This window comes from Coregonus clupeaformis, chromosome 12 (genome assembly GCF_020615455.1).
Source record: "Coregonus clupeaformis isolate EN_2021a chromosome 12, ASM2061545v1, whole genome shotgun sequence".
Taxonomy (NCBI): Eukaryota; Metazoa; Chordata; class Actinopteri; order Salmoniformes; family Salmonidae; genus Coregonus; species Coregonus clupeaformis.
The window spans coordinates 37,198,880-37,217,571 of NC_059203.1; the positions used below are offsets into that span (position 1 = coordinate 37,198,880).

The window sequence follows — 18,692 nt, forward strand, 5'->3', positions numbered from 1 at the left end:
ACACTGGGCGATTAAGTAACCTTTCAGCAGGACAATAACCTAAAACACAAGCCCAAATCTACACTGGATTTGCTTACCAAGAAGACAGTGAATGTTCCTGAGTGGCCGAGTTACAGTTTTGACCTAAATCTATGTCACGGATTCAGCCGAGGCTGCCCCTCCTCCTTGCTTGGGCAGGCTTCGGCGTTCGTCGTCACCGGAGTACTAGCTGCCACCGATCTATGTTTCTGTGTTCTACTTGTTTTGTCTTTATTGTACACACCTGGTTCCCATTATGTCCATGATTTGTTCCCTATTTTACCCTCTGGCTCCCACTGTGTTGTGTGCGTGTTTGTTCTATGTTTGGTGTTATCAACTGGTGAGCGGGATTGTCCTCCCTGCGTGGAGTTTATGTTCATTTATATTTACGAGTAAAGTATGTTGTCTACTAGCTCTGTGTCCTGCGCCTGACTCCGTCCTACCACTACACACTGACGCCTGACAGTAACACGCATCTCAAATGGAGTCAGCAGGTACATTCATTCCTTCCGGATCAGTGGAGGAACGCGTCCAACAGCAGGCGACCATGATACAGACTCTCAGCACAGCAATGGAGTGCGTGTTGAACACCATGGAGCGATGGGAGAGAGGGGGTTTTCCTACACCTCCTTCAACTACACAGCAACCCACACCGCTGTCCACCCCTTCGTCACCTGGGTCCAGTGGGATTCGGCTCTCGCTCCCGAGGGCATATGATGGTACAGCTGCCGGGTGCCAGGGTTTTCTGCTCCAGGTAGAGCTCTACCTGGCGACCATCCACCCGGCTCCCTCGGGATACGAGAGCGTGTCCGCCCTCATCTCCTGTCTGTCGGGGAGAGCGCTCAAGTGGGCCTACGCCGAGTGGGGAGGAATAGACGCGGCGTCGGTACGCTATGAAGATTTCACCCGCCGCTTCCGGGCGGTATTCGATCATCCACCGGAGGGGAGAGCGGCGGGGGAACGTCTGTTCCACCTCAGACAGGGGATGAGGAGCGCTCAGGACTTCACACTGGACTTCAGGACCCTGGCAGCCAGCACGGGATGGAATGAGAGGGCCCTGATTGACCACTACCGATGCAGCCTACGGGAGGATGTTCGTCGGGAGCTGGCCTGCAGGGACACCACCCTTAACCTGGACCAGCTGGTGGATTTGTCGATAAGGCTGGATAACCTGTTGGCCACCCGCGGACGTCCGGATCGGGGTCCGTCCATTCCATCCCCCAGCACCTCCGACCCTACACCGATGGAGCTCGGAGGTGCTGCTCTCAGGGCCGTCTCCTGCACCAACTGTGGCCGCAGAGGACACACTGCTGGTCAGTGCTGGGGAGGGTCCTCAGGGAGTCGAGGCAGCAGGCAGAGCACTGGTGGACCATCCCAGGTGAGTAGGCACCCGACTCACCCAGAACTCCCTGTTGGCACATGTGTATTGACATCTATTTCCTGAGTTTTCCCCGCATCCCCAGCATAAGGTGCTCGTAGATTCAGGCGCAGCTGGGAACTCTGTTGATCGTATGTTTTCCCGTAGATTAGTGATTCATATTGTTCCTGTTGATGTGCCCTTCCCTGTACATGCCTTAGATAGTCGCCCTTTAGGGTCAGGCCTGATTAGGGAGGTCACAGCTCCACTCTGGATGAAAACGCAGGAGGGTCATGAGGAGAGAATTAGTCTCTTTCTGATTGATTCTCCTGCGTTCCCAGTGGTGTTGGGGCTTCCCTGGTTAACCTCTCATGACCCCACGATTTCATGGCAACAGAGGGCTCTCAAGGGATGGTCACGTCAGTGCTTGGGGAGGTGTGTAGGTGTTTCCATAGGGGCAACTACGGTGGAGAGTCCAAACCAGGTCTCCACTATGCACTTTTCTGTAAAAAGAAGGCGACTTAATTACCACCCCATCGACAGTGGGATTGTGCGATAAATCTCCAGGTAGGCGCTGCACTTCTCCGGAGTCACTTGTATCCTCTGTCACAGGAAGAGATGGCTGCTATGGAAACATATGTCTCCGAATCTCTGGGACAGGGATACATTCGGACTTCCACTTCACCTGCCTCCTCGAGTTTCTTTTTTGTGAAGAAGAAGGATGGAGTTTTACGCCCGTGCATAGACTACCGTGGTGTCAATCAGATCACTGTTAAGTACAGTTATCCACTACCTCTCATTGCTAGTATGAAGGAGTCATTGCACGGGGTGCGCTTCTTCACCAAATTGGAACACAGGAGCGCGTACAACCTGATGTGTATCCGGGAGGGGGATGAGTGGAAGACGGTATTTAGTACCATATCTGGGCACTATGAGTACCTCGTCATGCCGTACGGGTTGATAAATGCTCCATCAGTCTTCCAATCCTTTGTTGATGAGATTTCCAGGGACCTGCACGGACAGGGTGTAGTGGTGTATATAGATGACATTCTCATATACTCCGCTACACGAGCCGAGCATGTGTCCCTGGTGCGCAAGGTGCTTGGTCGACTGTTGGAACATGACCTGTACGTCAAGGCGGAGAAATGTCTGTTCTTTCAACAGTCCGTCTCCTTCCTAGGGCACCACCTGTCCGCGTCAGGGGTGGAGATGAAGATTGACCGCATTTCTGCCGTGCGTAATTGGCCGACTCCAACCACGGTTAAGGAGATGCAGCGGTTCTTAGGGTTTGCCAACTACTACCGGAGGTTTATCCGGGGCTTTGGTCAGGTAGCAGCTCCCATTACCTCCTTGCTGAAGGGGGGACCGGTGCGGCTGCAGTGGTCAGCTGAGGCGGACAGGGCTTTTGGTCACCTGAAGGACCTGTTTACCTCGGCTCCTGTGCTGGCTCATCCGGATCCCTCCTTGGCATTCACAGTAGAGGTGAACGCGTCCGAGGCTGGGATAGGAGCTGTACTGTCTCAGCGCTCGGGTACGCCACCAAAGCTCCGCCCCTGTGCTTTCTTTTCGAAGAAGCTCAGCCCGGCGGAGCGCAACTATGATGTGGGGGACCGGGAGCTGTTAGCTGTTGTCCAGGCTCTGAAAGCGTGGAGGCATTGGCTTGAGGGGGCTAAAAACCCTTTCCTCATTTTGACTGACCACCGCAATCTGGAGTACATCCGGGCGGCGAGGAGACTGAACCCTCGCCAGGCAAGGTGGGCCATGTTTTTCACCCATTTTGTATTCACCCTCCTTTCTTACAGACCAGGTTCCCAGAACGCTAAGGCAGACGCTCTGTCCCAGCTGTATGACACAGAGGAGAGGTCCATGGAGCCCACTCCCATACTTCCGGCTTCGTGTCTGGTGGCACCGGTGGTGTGGGAGGTTGACGCGGACATTGAGCGGGCGTTACGTATGGAGCCCACTCCCCCCTAGTGTCCAGAGGGTCGTATGTACGTTTCGTTAGATGTCCACGATCAATTGATCTATTGGGCTCACACGTCACCCTCCTCTGGTCATCCTGGCATTGGTCGGACAGTGCACTTAGTGGGAAGTACTGGTGGCCCACTTTAGCTAAGGACGTGAGGGTTTGTTTCCTCCTGCTCGGTGTGCGCCCAGTGTAAGGCACCTAGACACCTGCCCAGAGGGAAATTACAACCCCTACCCGTTCCACAACGGCCGTGGTCCCACCTATCGGTGGATTTCATTACGGACCTTCCCCCGTCACAAGGGAACACCACGATCCTGGTCATTGTGGATCGGTTTTCTATGTCCTGCCGTCTCATTCCTTTGCCCTGTCTCCCTACGGCCCTACAGACTGCGGAGGCCCTATTTACACACGTCTTCTGGCACTACGGGGTACCTGAGGATATAGTGTCTGATCGGGGTTCCCAGTTCACCTCAAGGGTCTGGAGGGCGTTCATGGAACGTCTGGGGGTCTCGGTTAGCCTGACCTCAGGGTTTCACCCCGAGAGTAATGGGCAGGTGGAAAGAGTAAACCAGGATGTGGGTAGGTTTCTGCGGTCCTATTGCCAGGACCGGCCGGGGGAGTGGTCGGTTTTCGACAGAAGGCGCGTGCCGACCGCCACCGCAGTGAGGCCCCGGTGTATGCACCGGGGGACCGGGTCTGGCTCTCGACCCGAAACCTGCCCCTTCGCCTGCCCTGCCGGAAGCTGGGTCGGCGGTTTGTGGGGCCATTTAAAGTCCTGAGGAGATTGAACGAGGTTTGTTATAGGTTACAGCTTCCTCCTGATTACCGTATTAATCCCTTGTTCCATGTGTCTCTCCTCAGGCCGGTGGTAGCTGGTCGACTCCAGGAGTCTGAGGTACGGGAGGTTCCTCCGCCCCCCACTGGACATCGAGGGGGCACCGGCGTACTCGGTCCGTTCCATCCTGGATTCGAGGCGTCGGGTGGGGGGCCTGCAGTATCTCGTGGAGTGGGAGGGGTACGGAACGGTGCTGGGTCCCTAGGAGGGACATCCTCGATCCCTCCATGTTGAGGGATTTCCACCGTCGTCATCCGACTCGCCCTGCTCCGCGTCCTCCGTGCCGTCCCAGAGGCCGGTGTCGGCGCACGGCTGGAGCCGCGCGTCAAGGGGGGGGTACTGTCACGGATTCAGCCGAGGCTGCCCCTCCTCCTTGCTCGGGCAGGCTTCGGCGTTCGTCGTCACCGGAGTACTAGCTGCCACCGATCTATGTTTCTGTGTTCTACTTGTTTTGTCTTTATTGTACACACCTGGTTCCCATTATGTCCATGATTTGTTCCCTATTTTACCCTCTGGCTCCCACTGTGTTGTGTGCGTGTTTGTTCTATGTTTGGTGTTATCGACTGGTGAGTGGGATTGTCCTCCCTGCGTGGAGTTTATGTTCATTTATATTTACGAGTAAAGTACGTTGTCTACTAGCTCTGTGTCCTGCGTCTAACTCCGTCCTACCGCTACACACTGACGCCTGACAATCTACTTGAAAATCTATGGCTAGACCAGAAAAGGGTTGTCTAGCAATGATCAACAACCAATTTGACAGAACATTAAGAATTTTTTAAAGAATAATGGGCAAATGTTGCACCATCCTTAGACTTAGAAACGTACCCAGAAAGACTCAGAAGTATTGACTCAGGGGTGTGAATACTTATGTAAATGACATATTTCAGTATTTCATTTTCAATAAATTTGCCAACATTTATAAAGATCATGTTTTCACTTTGTCATTATGGGGTATTGTGTGTAGATGGGTGAATTTTCTTCTGAATTCAGGCTGTAACACAACAAAATGTGGAATAAGTCAACGGGTATGAATACTTTCCGAATGCACTGTAAATCAACACAAGATGTGTGTTTCCCTTATTCTGTCTAACACTACTGTGTTCATTTCAATACTCCAGCAATTTTTAATACTGAAATGTAATTAACTTTGAAAAGGGGCCTTGGGGATTAATGAGTGTAGGCTGCTGTGCTTAAGCTGAAGTGGCATGTCTGCTGACAACAAGCCAACACAGGAACTTTGCCACCTCTGCTGAAGAGAGCTCATGAACTGTCATCTTCTTTTAGTCAAAGACCTCAGTGTGCAGAAATATGCTTCACTCACATTCAGATACAGTACCTGCTGTACCAGTAGGCATAGTATAGTATAGTATAGCATCTAATTGATCTGATCTTAATAGCTGACATTCAGTGTCTTAAGGTTTTGAGCTCCGATTCACTGATTATGGTCAATGATGCATCCTGAATCAATTAATAAAAAAGGGTTTGTTTTTTAAAATGTGTTTTCATTCTGATCAGAATCGTGTGCACACCCAAGACCACAAGGGGAGACCCCAAGAGCCATAAGGGGGTTGCTTATGCATACTCTGAATAAGAGCTTTGACAGTAAAGGAAATTATTATTTCTCTACTTACTTTTTACAAATGTTAAACAGTGAGAGCAATGTTGACAGGTCTCTTAACATGATGAGTTAGTCTTTTAACAAGCTGCAATGTATACTGAACAAAATACTGTATAAACGCAACATGCAACAATTTCGACGATTTTACGGCGTTACAGTTCATATAAGGAAATCAGTCAATTGAAATAAATAAATTAGGGCCTAATCTATGGATTTCACATAACTGGGAATACAGATATGCATCTGTTGGTTACAGATACCTTTAAAAAAAAGTAGGGGTGTGGATCAGAAAACCAGTCAGTATCTGGTGTGACCACCATTTGCCTCATGTAGTGACACATCTCCTTCGCATAGTTGATCAGGCTGTTGATTGTGGCCTGAGGAATGTTGTTCCACTCCTCTTCAATGGCTGTGCGAAGTTGCTGGATATTGGTGGGAACTGGAACACGCTGTCGTACACATCGATCCAGAGCATCCCAAACATGCTCAATGGGTGACATGTCTGGTGAGTATGCAGGACATTTTCAGCTTCCAGGAATTGTGAACAGATCCTTGCGACATGGGGCCGTGCATTATCATGCTGAAACATGAGGTGATGGTGGCGGATGAGTGGCACGACAATGGGCCTCAGGATCTCGTCACAGTATCTCTGTGCATTCAAATTGCCATCGATAAAATGCAATTGTGTTCGTTGTCCATAGTTTATGCCTGCACATACCATAACCCCACCGTCACCATGGGGCACTCTGTTCATAACGTTGACATCAGCAAACCGCTCGCCCCCATGACGCCATACACGTGGTCTGCGGTTGTGAGGACGGTTGGACGTACTGCCAAATTCTCTAAAAAGACGTTTGAGGCGGCTTATGGTAGAGAATAAACATTCAATTGTCTGGCAACAGCGCTGGTGGACATTCCTGCAGTCAGCATGCCAATTGCACGCTCCCTCAAAACTTGAGACATCTGTGGCATTGTGTTGTGTGACAAAACTGCACATTTTAGAATGGCCTTTTATTGTCCCCTGCACAAGGTGCACCTGTATAATGATGCTGTTTAATCAGCTTCTTGATATGCCACACCTGTCAGGTGGCTGGATTATCTTGGCAAAGGAGAAATTCTCACTAACAGGGATGTAAACAAATGTGTGCACCAACTTTGAGAGAAATAAGCTTTTTGTGCGAATGGAACATTTCTGGGATCTTTCAGCTCATGAAACATGGGACCAACACTTTACATGTTGCGTTTATATTTTTTGTTCAGCGTAAATACTCCTTCTGAAAAGTCTTGTTAGGTAGACCTAACGATGTGCATCTAAAGAGTCCATAAAATGATTTTTTTGTTATAAAGCCTTGAATCACTAGTTTAATTTTATTTCCCCTACAATAATGTATTATGTCCTCATAGCAACTTTCACCCTAATGAAATTGGCCTTATCCTATGCATTGAAATGAGAAAAATGTAATTGGCAAAAACGAATAGGCCATGATAAATTAAATGAGCTTAATGAGTAAATTAGATATTGTCTTAATCATGTATTAAATGTTTTAATTTATCACTCACTGAACAGTTGAGTGTGATTACAATTTCATGAAACACTACATTTCCCATGAAGCAAAGTAGGTGGGCGTTTCGCACTCGGTCGTCATGAGTTAATACGGCCACAAAGTCATAAACCCCGCCTATTTCTACAATTTATCTTCTTAAAATCCGATTTTAAACCTAACCCTAACCTTAACCGTGACCTTAATCACAATGCTAATCTTATGCATAACGCTAAACTTAAATTAAGACCAAAAAGCAACAAAAATAAATCAAGAATCTTTAGGATATACTTTGTCGCTGTGTTATCTAGTGGAAACCCTGGCACTTTGCTGACTTGGGAGGTGACTGAACGGTCTTCGGTTTGTTGCCTAGAGAGGAACTTCACAGCTGCTACGGGAGTGGCTTTGAAACGTGATAAATCTTAACGAAGAGAATAATGCATAACATCACTCACACACTGAACGACTAAATTATAACACAGAGGAAGAGGAGAAACATAGCTCAGCTTCTTCACAGTGGTTATGTGAATTTTGGCTCATTGCAAATTGGCATCGGAAGTCAATCTGCTGTGCCGTCTTCACAGCTGGAATACTTTTGCTGAGGTTCCGTGACCCTTTTTCTTGGTCTTAGAACGTGAACTTGACTGATTTTATTGACGCGTCCTCAAAATTAATTGTTGTTACTCAAAGTTTGTGTCCTCGTAATGACAAAAAAAATACCTTTCTGTGTCGGCTTGGATAGAATGTCACTGGAGTTTCAAAAATAGGCGTTAAACTTGGCTTTGTAATATTAAAAACGAGTTAACATATGGAATAGAAAAGTGAATTCGGACTAAGTTTAATAAATAATTTGGATGCTGGTTTGTGGGTGAATCAAACGTATTTTCCAGTCGTATTTCTCAAAGGGGAAGTTGCATTTCTCAACCCCATAACACTGGACTGGGAACTATTTACTTTTTTTAACACTCCCAGACATAGAGCCCTAAATAGGCTACATACTTTTTTGTGTGATATTGTTCCGAAAAGCAGCAGTCCTGAAGCGTGCACTTGGAACCATGGGGTGTACAGTGAGTCAGGAAGATAAAGCCGCGGCCGAGAGGTCCAAAATGATAGACAAAAACCTTCGAGAAGATGGAGAGAAGGCAGCGAGAGAAGTGAAACTGCTCCTTTTGGGTATGTACCACCAAACATTCTATTCCATTCCAATGTTTGAATCCATTCACTGAAGATTCTCATGAACGCTACATTGTATCCAGCTTTATGATCGTGAGCTGGCGATAGAATTTGTTGCAATGTTGCGAAGTAACGGGCGTCGATCATGAGGCATAGAGGAAATGGTTAATGGTAAAAGCTTTGAGGTAGAGTGTGTGTGACGAGGAGGAGGCTAGGAAAGCTCCCGAATCTCCCTCATTAGCCATTTTGATGTAGCTACATGCCTGAGATTTTGTCCAATTTCTGTGGAGGTTCTCTAGCCTCCAGTGCACAACTGGAACAGATTAATCAGAACCAGTAAACATAAATCTGAGCCTGCGCTGCTGCTTCTGTCATAAATCAGAGGAATGCCTCTCACCGCTGGAATTTTCTTAACTCTCCAAGTATTCAAAACAGAAAACTTGCTGTCAACGCACAATACGCTACTTAGGCTATGTCAATGTTTAATTACACTCAAGTAGCAGTCAATACAAAGTATCCTATCCTAACATAAGATGCCTGCAAAAAGAAAAATGTGTTAGCTGATTGATTTCCATAATGTAGCCTAAAAGTGTAATCAATCACTAGCCTACAACTAACCACTGGATCGTTCCATGTCATTTCAGCAAGCCATGACACCCATCATCTCAGATTGTTCTGAAATCGTTTCTGTAGTTAGAAACAGATAAATTAAACATTCAGGCAACATTATTTTGTTGAAATATAATTTGATCTCTGAGAAATTAAGCTAATTGATTGCACCCAAATTGGCCATTTTAATTTCTAAGATTTATTTAATATTCAGTAATTATAGTACCTAACACCAAACCTTTTTCTAACAATGAGTAAGAAATTAGGAATATATATATTTTTTATAACTATGGACCTCCCACCCCCCACCCCAATCACACCCCAACAACGAGTATATAGTATCAGTTCTCTATTTCTGACAACCCTTATGAAAAAAGATTGCAGTCAGAGTGCAGTATATCTTCAGTATAACTGCAGTTAGAGTGCATTATAACATTTACATTTACGTCATTTAGCAGACGCTCTTATCCAGAGAACCACAGTATGTGGCAAATATTGCATCCAATATAAGTATTTTTTACTGTAGTAGTTTTGCAGTGTAACTGCAGTTCAAATGCAGTACCCAGCAGTTATTTTGCAATTATTGCATCCAAAATACCACTGTCGACTGCAGTTACTGCACTTTTACTGCAGTTTCAAAACTGCCATCTTTTTTTGTAAGGGAAGTAGTACGGAGCTGTGGCTCGGCGTATTGTTATTAATCCTATATAATGTATTCTCATTGAATTTGGTGATGTTTTTTTTCCCCCTGTTCAGAGAAATTAGTCATTAAAGTTGGTAGGTTTATGTACCATCCTACATCTTGATATTACCAGGTTCTGACCACTAGATGGTGCTGCTCCTGCTATTATGGTGATTTTTTTTTAAATACCACCCCCCATGTAAAAGGGATAGTTAACCCAAATTACATATTTATTTTCTTACCCTGCAAGCAGTTTATGGAGCAGGTATGACGGCAACCAATGCTTTGGTTTTGTCTACCTGGCGACTGTTTCAAATGCTAACTTTTTACCAATTGTGCCACAAGTCATTTGTACCTATATAAGCCTTTTTGCACTTCATATCCAAATAATCTATAAGGAACATAATTGAGCTACACAATACATTTGTAGATACTTTAGGATGATTTGGAAATGAAGCATAAAAATGCTAAGATAGGTACCATTGAATTGCATTGGATTTGTGCCACAAATGCTAAACACAGTATACTCGTTGTTGGGGTGGGATTCTTGGAGATTCCACATGTCTAACTCATTGTTCGAATATTTATTAAATATTATATTAATCCTATAAATTAAAATGATATTTTTTTGTGCAATCAATTAGCTTAATTTCTCAGAGATCAAATTATATTCTAAAAAAATGATATTGCAGAATTGCTAATCTGAGATGGTGGGTGTCAAAATACTAGTTATTGTGCTTTTTGAGGTGGAACGACCCCATGAGGTCTGGCCTCCCCTCTACATTTTAAACTAATGACGAGAATATTCTAAATTGCTTTCATAGCTCTCCAGCTGTGCCTATTAATGACGAAGCCATTACATCCATATTGAGGTTTTCAGACCTCTCCAAGCAATGGCAGATCATTCACCCCATGTTGTCTATGTTGGTCCTATTAAATAATGATTAACGGCAATCAATAGACTCTGGCTTACAGTATTGTAGTCTGTAAAGTGCTCACTATGTCAGAGAATTGAACCATTTATAAATCACTTTAGTTTAGGCAAGAATTTGCTCTGTTGTCTGTACCCTTGATCTGTTCAATTTGCCCCTCTAACTCATAACACCCCCACTTGTTGCAATCAATGTGAGCCTCATGGTTAATGGTTGTGTGTGTCAAAGCTTATTGACAGTGACTTTGGTGGTTGTAGGTCAGGTGCTTCAGGAATACCAGAGTGAAATAAAGCTCTGGCCACCTTGGGTCACTGTAATAAAGTTTTTCATTAACGTGAAGTGATTGGGTGTGTTTGCTGTTGAAAGGACTTGACCTCCTTTATCCCCTTCTCAGAGGACTTGCCTGAGCGTGACGGAGTAGGGACTGTCATGACAGACAGTCATTTGGATCCTATCTTTAGTCAACTTGTGCCATGACTCTGCTCTGAGAGGTTTTTGACAGAGGTCATATCATAGCCACCCTCACAACCCCCCATGCTGAACAGTGACAGTGAAGTCTTGCCTTCTGTGTACTTTGATCCTATTCTCTGTATTGTTTTGAGAGAATGCCAAGAGTGTGCAAAGCTGTCTTCAAGGCAAAGGGTGACTATTTGAAGAATCTCAAATATAAAATATATTCTGATTTGTTTAACACTACTTTGGTTACTACATGATTCCATATGTGTTATTTCATAGTTTTGATGTCTTCACTATTATTCTACAATGTAAAAATAAAGACAAACCCTTGAATGAGTAGGTGTGTCCAAACTTTTGACTGGTAGTGTATAATCTAGATATGAACCTTGTGTCAAATCAGTCCATTAATGGTAGGTGGATGTGTGGCTAACTGCCACAGGGCATGGGCAACAGGGCTGTTGTATCAGACATGGCTGTGTGTGTCTGGATGATAATGACCGCCCTGATTCTGACTGAGTGGGCTGCTGTTTGTATAGAGGCCTCAGTGCTCCCACGGGGCTACAGTCAGTGCTGAGAACAAACACACACGCAGACACACACGCAGACCCAGAGACGCACACACCACACACATACACACACACACACGCACGCAGTCACACACGCACGCAGTCACACACACACACACACACACACACACACACACACACACACACACACACACGCAGTCACACACACACACGCAGTCACACACACACGCACACAGTCACACACACACACGCACGCAGTCACACACGCAGACCCAGAGACACACGCACACACCACACGCATGCAGTCACACACACACACACGCACGCAGTCACACACACGCACGCAGTCACACACACGCACGCAGTCACACACACGCACGCAGTCGCACGCACTCAGTCGCACGCACGCAGTCGCACGCACGCAGTCTATCACACACCGCACCCACGCAGTCACACACCCACGCACCACGCACTCACGCAGTCGCACGCAAGCAGTCGCACGCACGCAAACAGTCACACACCACACGCACGCAGTCACACGCACGCACTCACGCAGTCGCACGCACGCAGTCTCACACACACACGCAGACACACACACACCCACACAGTCACACACCACAGACACACACGCAGTTATATGCACGCATACAAAGACACCCATTGAAATGAGGATAGAGATTTACTATCATTCAAACTTGATTCAAATGTGATAAGACATCTCTTAGTCTTGTTATGTTCAGTGGAGGTCACATTACATATTGCTAGCTTTATGTCTGGTGTATCACAACTGATTTTGTCCTCTTGAGTAAATTGAAAGTCTATTCCAAATTAGCATGTCAAAGAAGTAAGACCAAAATACATTTCATTTGTCTTTGTCAACAACTATGTGACTCGTTTCAGGAAACTAGGCGTCTGTTGCGCGTCATTACTTCACAGGAGAGCTATTTGAACTTAAACTTTTTAAAATAAAAATGCGTTTTTGGGCAGAAATGCCTTCTGGAACATGTGAACTTTCATGTGCCTTAATAACAAACTTGTATGCCATCTGTAAATACGAATAAAAATGTTAAATTATGAGTCTAGTTGGTTTAGCCACAGAAAAAGACAGCAACCTTCCCGCTAGCCGTGATTGGCTGAGATAATGAGTGGGCTGGACATGCTGAGAGATGAGTTCGGATTGGTCTGCCATGTAGCATGCTTCTGTATATAACATGAGCTGGTCAGAATGTGTAGGTAATCCTTTCTAACTCAGCTTTTGTGAAAGATATCACATAGTAGAACTGCATAAGTGTTGCTCTCCACTTTCTGGAGGACCGAGTTTTGAAATCAGTGGAATTAGAGTATGATAGCTAAGGAGTTGGAGAAAATTCTGGCAAATATGCAGACTGAGTCGAAAAGAGAACACACAGAAGGCTGTTGTATTTAATCACCTGTCTCCGGATTAACGTACATCTTCAAACTAAGGGTAACCATGGCATCCGTGACAGAGAGGGAGAAGCATCCATCCATGTATATGGGTAAGATAGTCTAGCTAGCTACATTTTCAGATATTACATGTTTCTAATTTTGTCAAAGTCATTTTCATTTCAAGTTACACATTTCAAGTTAGCGTACTGTTAGCTAGCTAGCTAACATTAGCTGGCTGGCTCACTAGCTACCGTTACATGTATGATCTGTGTAGTAATATTATTCGTATCTCAGTGCCATTTGCATTGCTAGTTATAGCCTAATGTTAGCTAGCTAACATTGAACCTTGTTGGTTAGCTACCTGCAGATTCATGCAGGGTAGTAACGTTATGATTTGGGATTATTGTTAATTGTTTAGCTAGCTAGCTACATGTCTAAACAAAAGACTCCACTATGCAAGTAACCATTTTACTAGAATGTTCATGATGTCACTGTGACAACTGTCGATAGACGTAGCTGGTAAATGAACTCTGGCTATCTACTCCGATTTCAGAGCACTCTCGTCTGAGTGCGCCAGAGGCAGAGCGCAGAGTAACTGACAAATTTACAAATGCTCAACACCTGTTGAATATGGCCAGTGTCAGTAAACTTTGGCAAAAAAGCGTAATTCAATTGTTGCCAGCAGCACAGTTGTAGTCACCAACGCTCTGGATAACATAAAAACAGCCTAACCAGCTCTGCTAGGGCGAGTAAAATGGTCAGTGAGCTGTTCTCTCATTTGTGTCTGGAGCTAATAAGACCGAATTGAGCCGGTCGGTCACCTATACTTCCTCCAAAAACACCACAAGGAAGTGAAAGAAGCCACAAAGTCAGTGCTGCATCTCTATTTACTGTATACACCCCTTTTTATAAGGCTAATTACTCTCCATCCTGTAGGTTTCCGTTCAGTAATGAAGATCTGTTGCACCGTGTGAGGTTAGAGAGGAGATGACTATTTAGCAGATTTGAGATTTAATCATTTCAGGGGGATCATGGTCAAGGGCCCTTGTCAATAATGTAATTATTAAACAAACACTGTTACTGTGTTTTCTTTGGATTAATGCTTTTAACAAAGCAATGTTTACAGTGTGTAACAAAAAATAAACTTGGCTAAATGTTAATTCAAACATCCATTCTAGCTGTAGAGGAAGAATGCTATATCTGACTTAATCCCAAATATGAGATACTGGATCTGATCTAATAGAGTCCTAGGCCCAGGATTCAATCCAATTGCGCTTTGTGGACAATGCAGCATTTAAAGGTCATTTCTGATTGAGCCGACATATGCAACGTTTACCGTGAATGCGATCTCTGTGAACGCGGGAACATTGCCTTTTTAAAAGGTGCATTGCCGACAAAGCGCGATCAGATTGAATCCCGGCCCTAAACTACGTAAGGCTGCATTGTCTTTATTCAAGAGGTATCGTTGGAGGAGCTTGCAGGATAAATGTGTTGGATCAATTCTTGACAGGTTACAATCACACATTCCCTCCTCGGCTTGGACTTGTAAACTAAAGTCGAAGTGTGCAGTTGGCCTGTCAGTGTGGAATAAGTGTGGCATCCTTTCAGAATTGCAACATCTCGTCTCCCTCCAAGAACCCCTTTTAGTTCCCACATCTGCTGCCGTGGTAACTTCCAGAACAGCTGAGGAAAGCCTGTTTGCTTGAAGACGCCAGGGAGAAACCTCCTCCCGCCTGTCTTTCCTTGATACGTGTCTTCTGAACTATCCTTCCCCCTGTCTCCCTCCCCCTTTTCCTCCCCTAAAGCAAACTTTGAGATTAGGAGTGCTGTGGGGCTTAGAGATGAAGGATGGAGCCAGCTGCTATTTTTGGACCTGTGGCAAATATAACTAAATTATGAATCTCTTTTCTCCCTGAACTGGGAGAAAGGGCTGTCGAGGAAGCAGGTAGTGCTAACCAGACATCTACTACGTTACTAAAGAACCTCAGCAGTGACATGGGTGTTCGTATGCATGATTTAATGCAACAGACAGGAGTTTATGCCTCCTGAAGGCTCCAGTGTTCATTAACAGGAAGCACACGTTTAATGACTCCCCTTCAGATTTTGGACTTTGATCGATGTTTTATCTCCTCCCCGCAGCAACATGAGCCTCTGTGAATTCCGTCATTCTCTCTCTCTTTATTTTTCCTGTTCTTCGATTTTTCTAACCTCACATTTTCAGTTCAGCTGGGATGGACATTTCCCTTCACAGTTTCTTCCTCTCCCTTAAACTGTGTGTGAGAGCGGCAGCATGGTCTGTGTGAACCTGTCTGTACGATTCACTGGCTTGACTGTAGACACAAACACACACGTCTCTCTCTCTCTCTCTCTCTCTCTCTCTCTCTCTCTCTCTCTCTCTCTCTCTCTCTCTCTCTCTCTCTCTCTCTCTCTCTCTCTCTCTCTCTCTCTCTCTCTCTCTCTCTCTCTCTCTCTCTCTCTCTCTCTCTCTCTCTCTCTCTCTCTCTCTCTCATCTATATATATATACACACACACATTGCTTATAGGCATGCCTAGCCATGCATGTATGTAAATACACAGACACATGCTTGCATGCCCACACGATGCAGGGGGCAAGGCATAATAAGTTATTTCATGCTCAAGAATGTAAAAATAAAATTGTGTTTGTGTACATCAGAGAAAGATGCAGGTCTGAAAGTATGTACTGTGTACATCCACGTTCCTCCCCAGCTGTCTGCTTGACAGGGACGATATGATAAATGAAGCAAGGCAAAAACAAAGGATGGCTTCTTCACAGGAAATGACAAAAGTTGTTTTATTGGGCTATGGACGAGGAATGCTGATCACGTTCTCGGGGCAGAAACCTTGTCTATTTTGAGTTGGAAAAACAACTTGTATGGCAGCCCTGTTATTTCCATTGGTAATGAAATGTTTCTTTTATGACATGATATACAGCACATGTACTTCATTGCAGATTATAGTTACAATTTACGACCATGCTTATGGCTAGAATGTAAGGCTATCTTGGATTCCACTGTAAAACTCTTCATGGCCACATAATACACTGCAGTACACGTTAACATGGCCCCTAATAGTAACAATGTAAGGTTGATATACTGTATTGCCTCTGCCTTTTTTTAGTCACAGTCCTAGAGGTCACATAATTGGCTACAGTGGTAGGATGGAAAGGTGAGGCAACGACTTTACATCACTCAGTGCTCATTAGTTATAGTACACCATAAGGACTGAAACTAACTAGCCCAGGCTTTTGTGCTTCTAGGCCAAACATATCAGGCCTTCTGTTCTGTGTGTGAGTGCTGTGGTGACGGGACTTAAGTTATGATGCAGTGCTGATCATTCACGTTTTAGAGATGTTTTGGTCTCAAGAGGTAGAGTTTTCAGAAAAGCCTTTTTTGTTTGCATGTGAGAGAAAGTGAGTATGTGTCAGTGCTGAGATTTTTTTTTACAGACCACCATTGCTGCTCAAGAAAGAGGGACCTCTGACGTAGGCTTGCTTCAAGCAGCAATTACTTCTCTCTTCCTCCCCAGCCTTGACTCTCCTACCCACAGACAGGAAAAAAACACATGACACAAGTCAGCATTCATTCTCTCTTCCTCTTTTTATCCAGCCTTTCAAGACATCTCTGAGTTTCCGAGGCTTTCTGCCCTAAGAGACTGACCTGTCTCCTGTCCCCCTCACGGTGGTTCTCCCTGGATGTTAAGCTCAGGACTTGGTCAGGAAACGGGGACAGGGCTGTGTTCTGCTCATGAGCACCTCCTGAGAGAGAACCAAGATTACCCAAGCCTCTGCAGTGGGACTGGGAGGGAAAAACCAACTGAAATTGTACTGACTACTGAAGAAGTGCTTTTTAGCAACAAAAAGGGTAAAAGTCAATGATGTCATTGCCAAAGAAATATATATTTTTTTATTATTGTTTATGATGACAGTCTCCAAAGTCAAACCCAGGTTTTTTTTTCATTCATATTTGTATAGGCTAACGTCACAGGATAACGTTACATACATACCATTTGTATTTTATATTTATAGCTTTACTTATTCGATCTGGTTACTGACATAGGCCTATGGTATTGCACCAAATTCTTGTCTCAAAACATCTGTGCTTCAGAACCAAAACGTTGTGCGTCTTGACTTTTGACCAATGACCAGTCACCAGCATTGGCACGCAATGGCGGGTGCGCATATCCCAATTAGTGACCAAAAAGCACTTGTTTCATTTGATCCAGTTTAGTAATCTGCAACGGACACATCTTTGCCAGAACAATAGGCTAACAGGCAATTTCATATTTCAGATAGGCCTAGTTTGGGTGGCTACTGGCTATATCTAAAGATAGCTATAACATCACACTGTTGCAGGTAGCCTAGCTGTTAGAGAGGTGAGCCATCAACTGAGGGGTTGCCAGTTCGAATCCCAGGTCTGATGTGAAAAATCTGGTGGGAAGTGAGCTGGCAACCGAAGGGTTGCTGGTATCAAATCCTAGATGCCATTGCCTGCCATTGTGCCCTTGAGCAAGGCACATAATCCCCCACAACAACAGCTCCACGGGCGCCCAATGTGGCACCTCTCCAAAAAAACCTGTATGTGTGTCTTTTGGAGGGGTTGGGTTAAAAGCAGAAGTCAAATTTCAGTTGGTCCTTGTGTACAATTCACCAATACAATTATCTTAATCTGATCTCTTAATCTTATGGGATTCTGGTGAATTTATTGTGATATTTGTAAGGAACAACAGACAGACCATGCTTTCCATCCGATCCTGCAACCTCTGCTGCATACAGGTAGGCCGTATGATCCTGCTTGCTCTGGACTCCAGAGAAGTGGCATGATATCCCTAGTTGATATTGTCTGTTAACATGGATGGCATTATGCTCAAATGCAGGTGTAAAACACAGTTTATTTCTGTGTCTTGCATTTTGAAAATGCATCACTATTTATGGCTGTAATGACTGGCTACATTTGTACGTGCTTCCATTTGCGTGCACAGGGGGTTGCGAGCGTTGAACAATTCATTTTTGGGGGGTTTTAAAAGTTGCTGTAAGTAATGGATTTTTAAGAAAGCCTAATGATCCAGTTGGGGCATTGAAATTGACTTATTATTAAATGGACCTAACCCTGAGCAGTTGACCTGCAGCATGGTCTGACCTCACCAACCCATCAGGTAAACCTTTGTGATGTAAATAATGTGGATTTTAAGAGGCCAGGGCATCTACATTGAACAAAAATAGAAATGTAAAATGTTGGTTCTATGTTTCATGAGCGGAAATAAAAGATCCCAGAAATGTTCCATACGCACAAAAAGCTTATTTCTCTAAAATGTTGTGCGCACATTTTTTTTACATCCCTGTTATTGAGCAAGTTATTCTTTGTCAAGATAATCCATCCACCTGACAGGTGTGGCATATCATGAAGCTGATTAAACAGCATGATCATTACACAGGTGCACCTTGTGCTGGGGACAATAAAAGGCCACTCTAAAATGTGCAGTTTTGTCACACAACACAAGGCCGCAGATGTCTCAAGTTTTGAGGGAGCATGCAATTGGCATGCTGACTG

The 18,692-nt window shown here is 44.9% G+C and overlaps 1 protein-coding gene across 1 annotated transcript in view; it reads left to right on the top strand.

The window, feature by feature from the left end:
• Positions 1-7,491: 7,491 nt before the first annotated feature.
• The window catches only part of LOC121577586 (guanine nucleotide-binding protein G(i) subunit alpha-2-like), a 113,526-nt gene continuing 102,325 nt past the window's right edge, over positions 7,492-18,692 (top strand). The window contains exon 1 of the mRNA XM_041891317.2: positions 7,492-8,511. Within this exon, the coding sequence (XP_041747251.1) occupies positions 8,394-8,511 (118 nt within the window). The 5' untranslated portion in view covers positions 7,492-8,393. The remainder of the gene's footprint in view (positions 8,512-18,692) is intronic.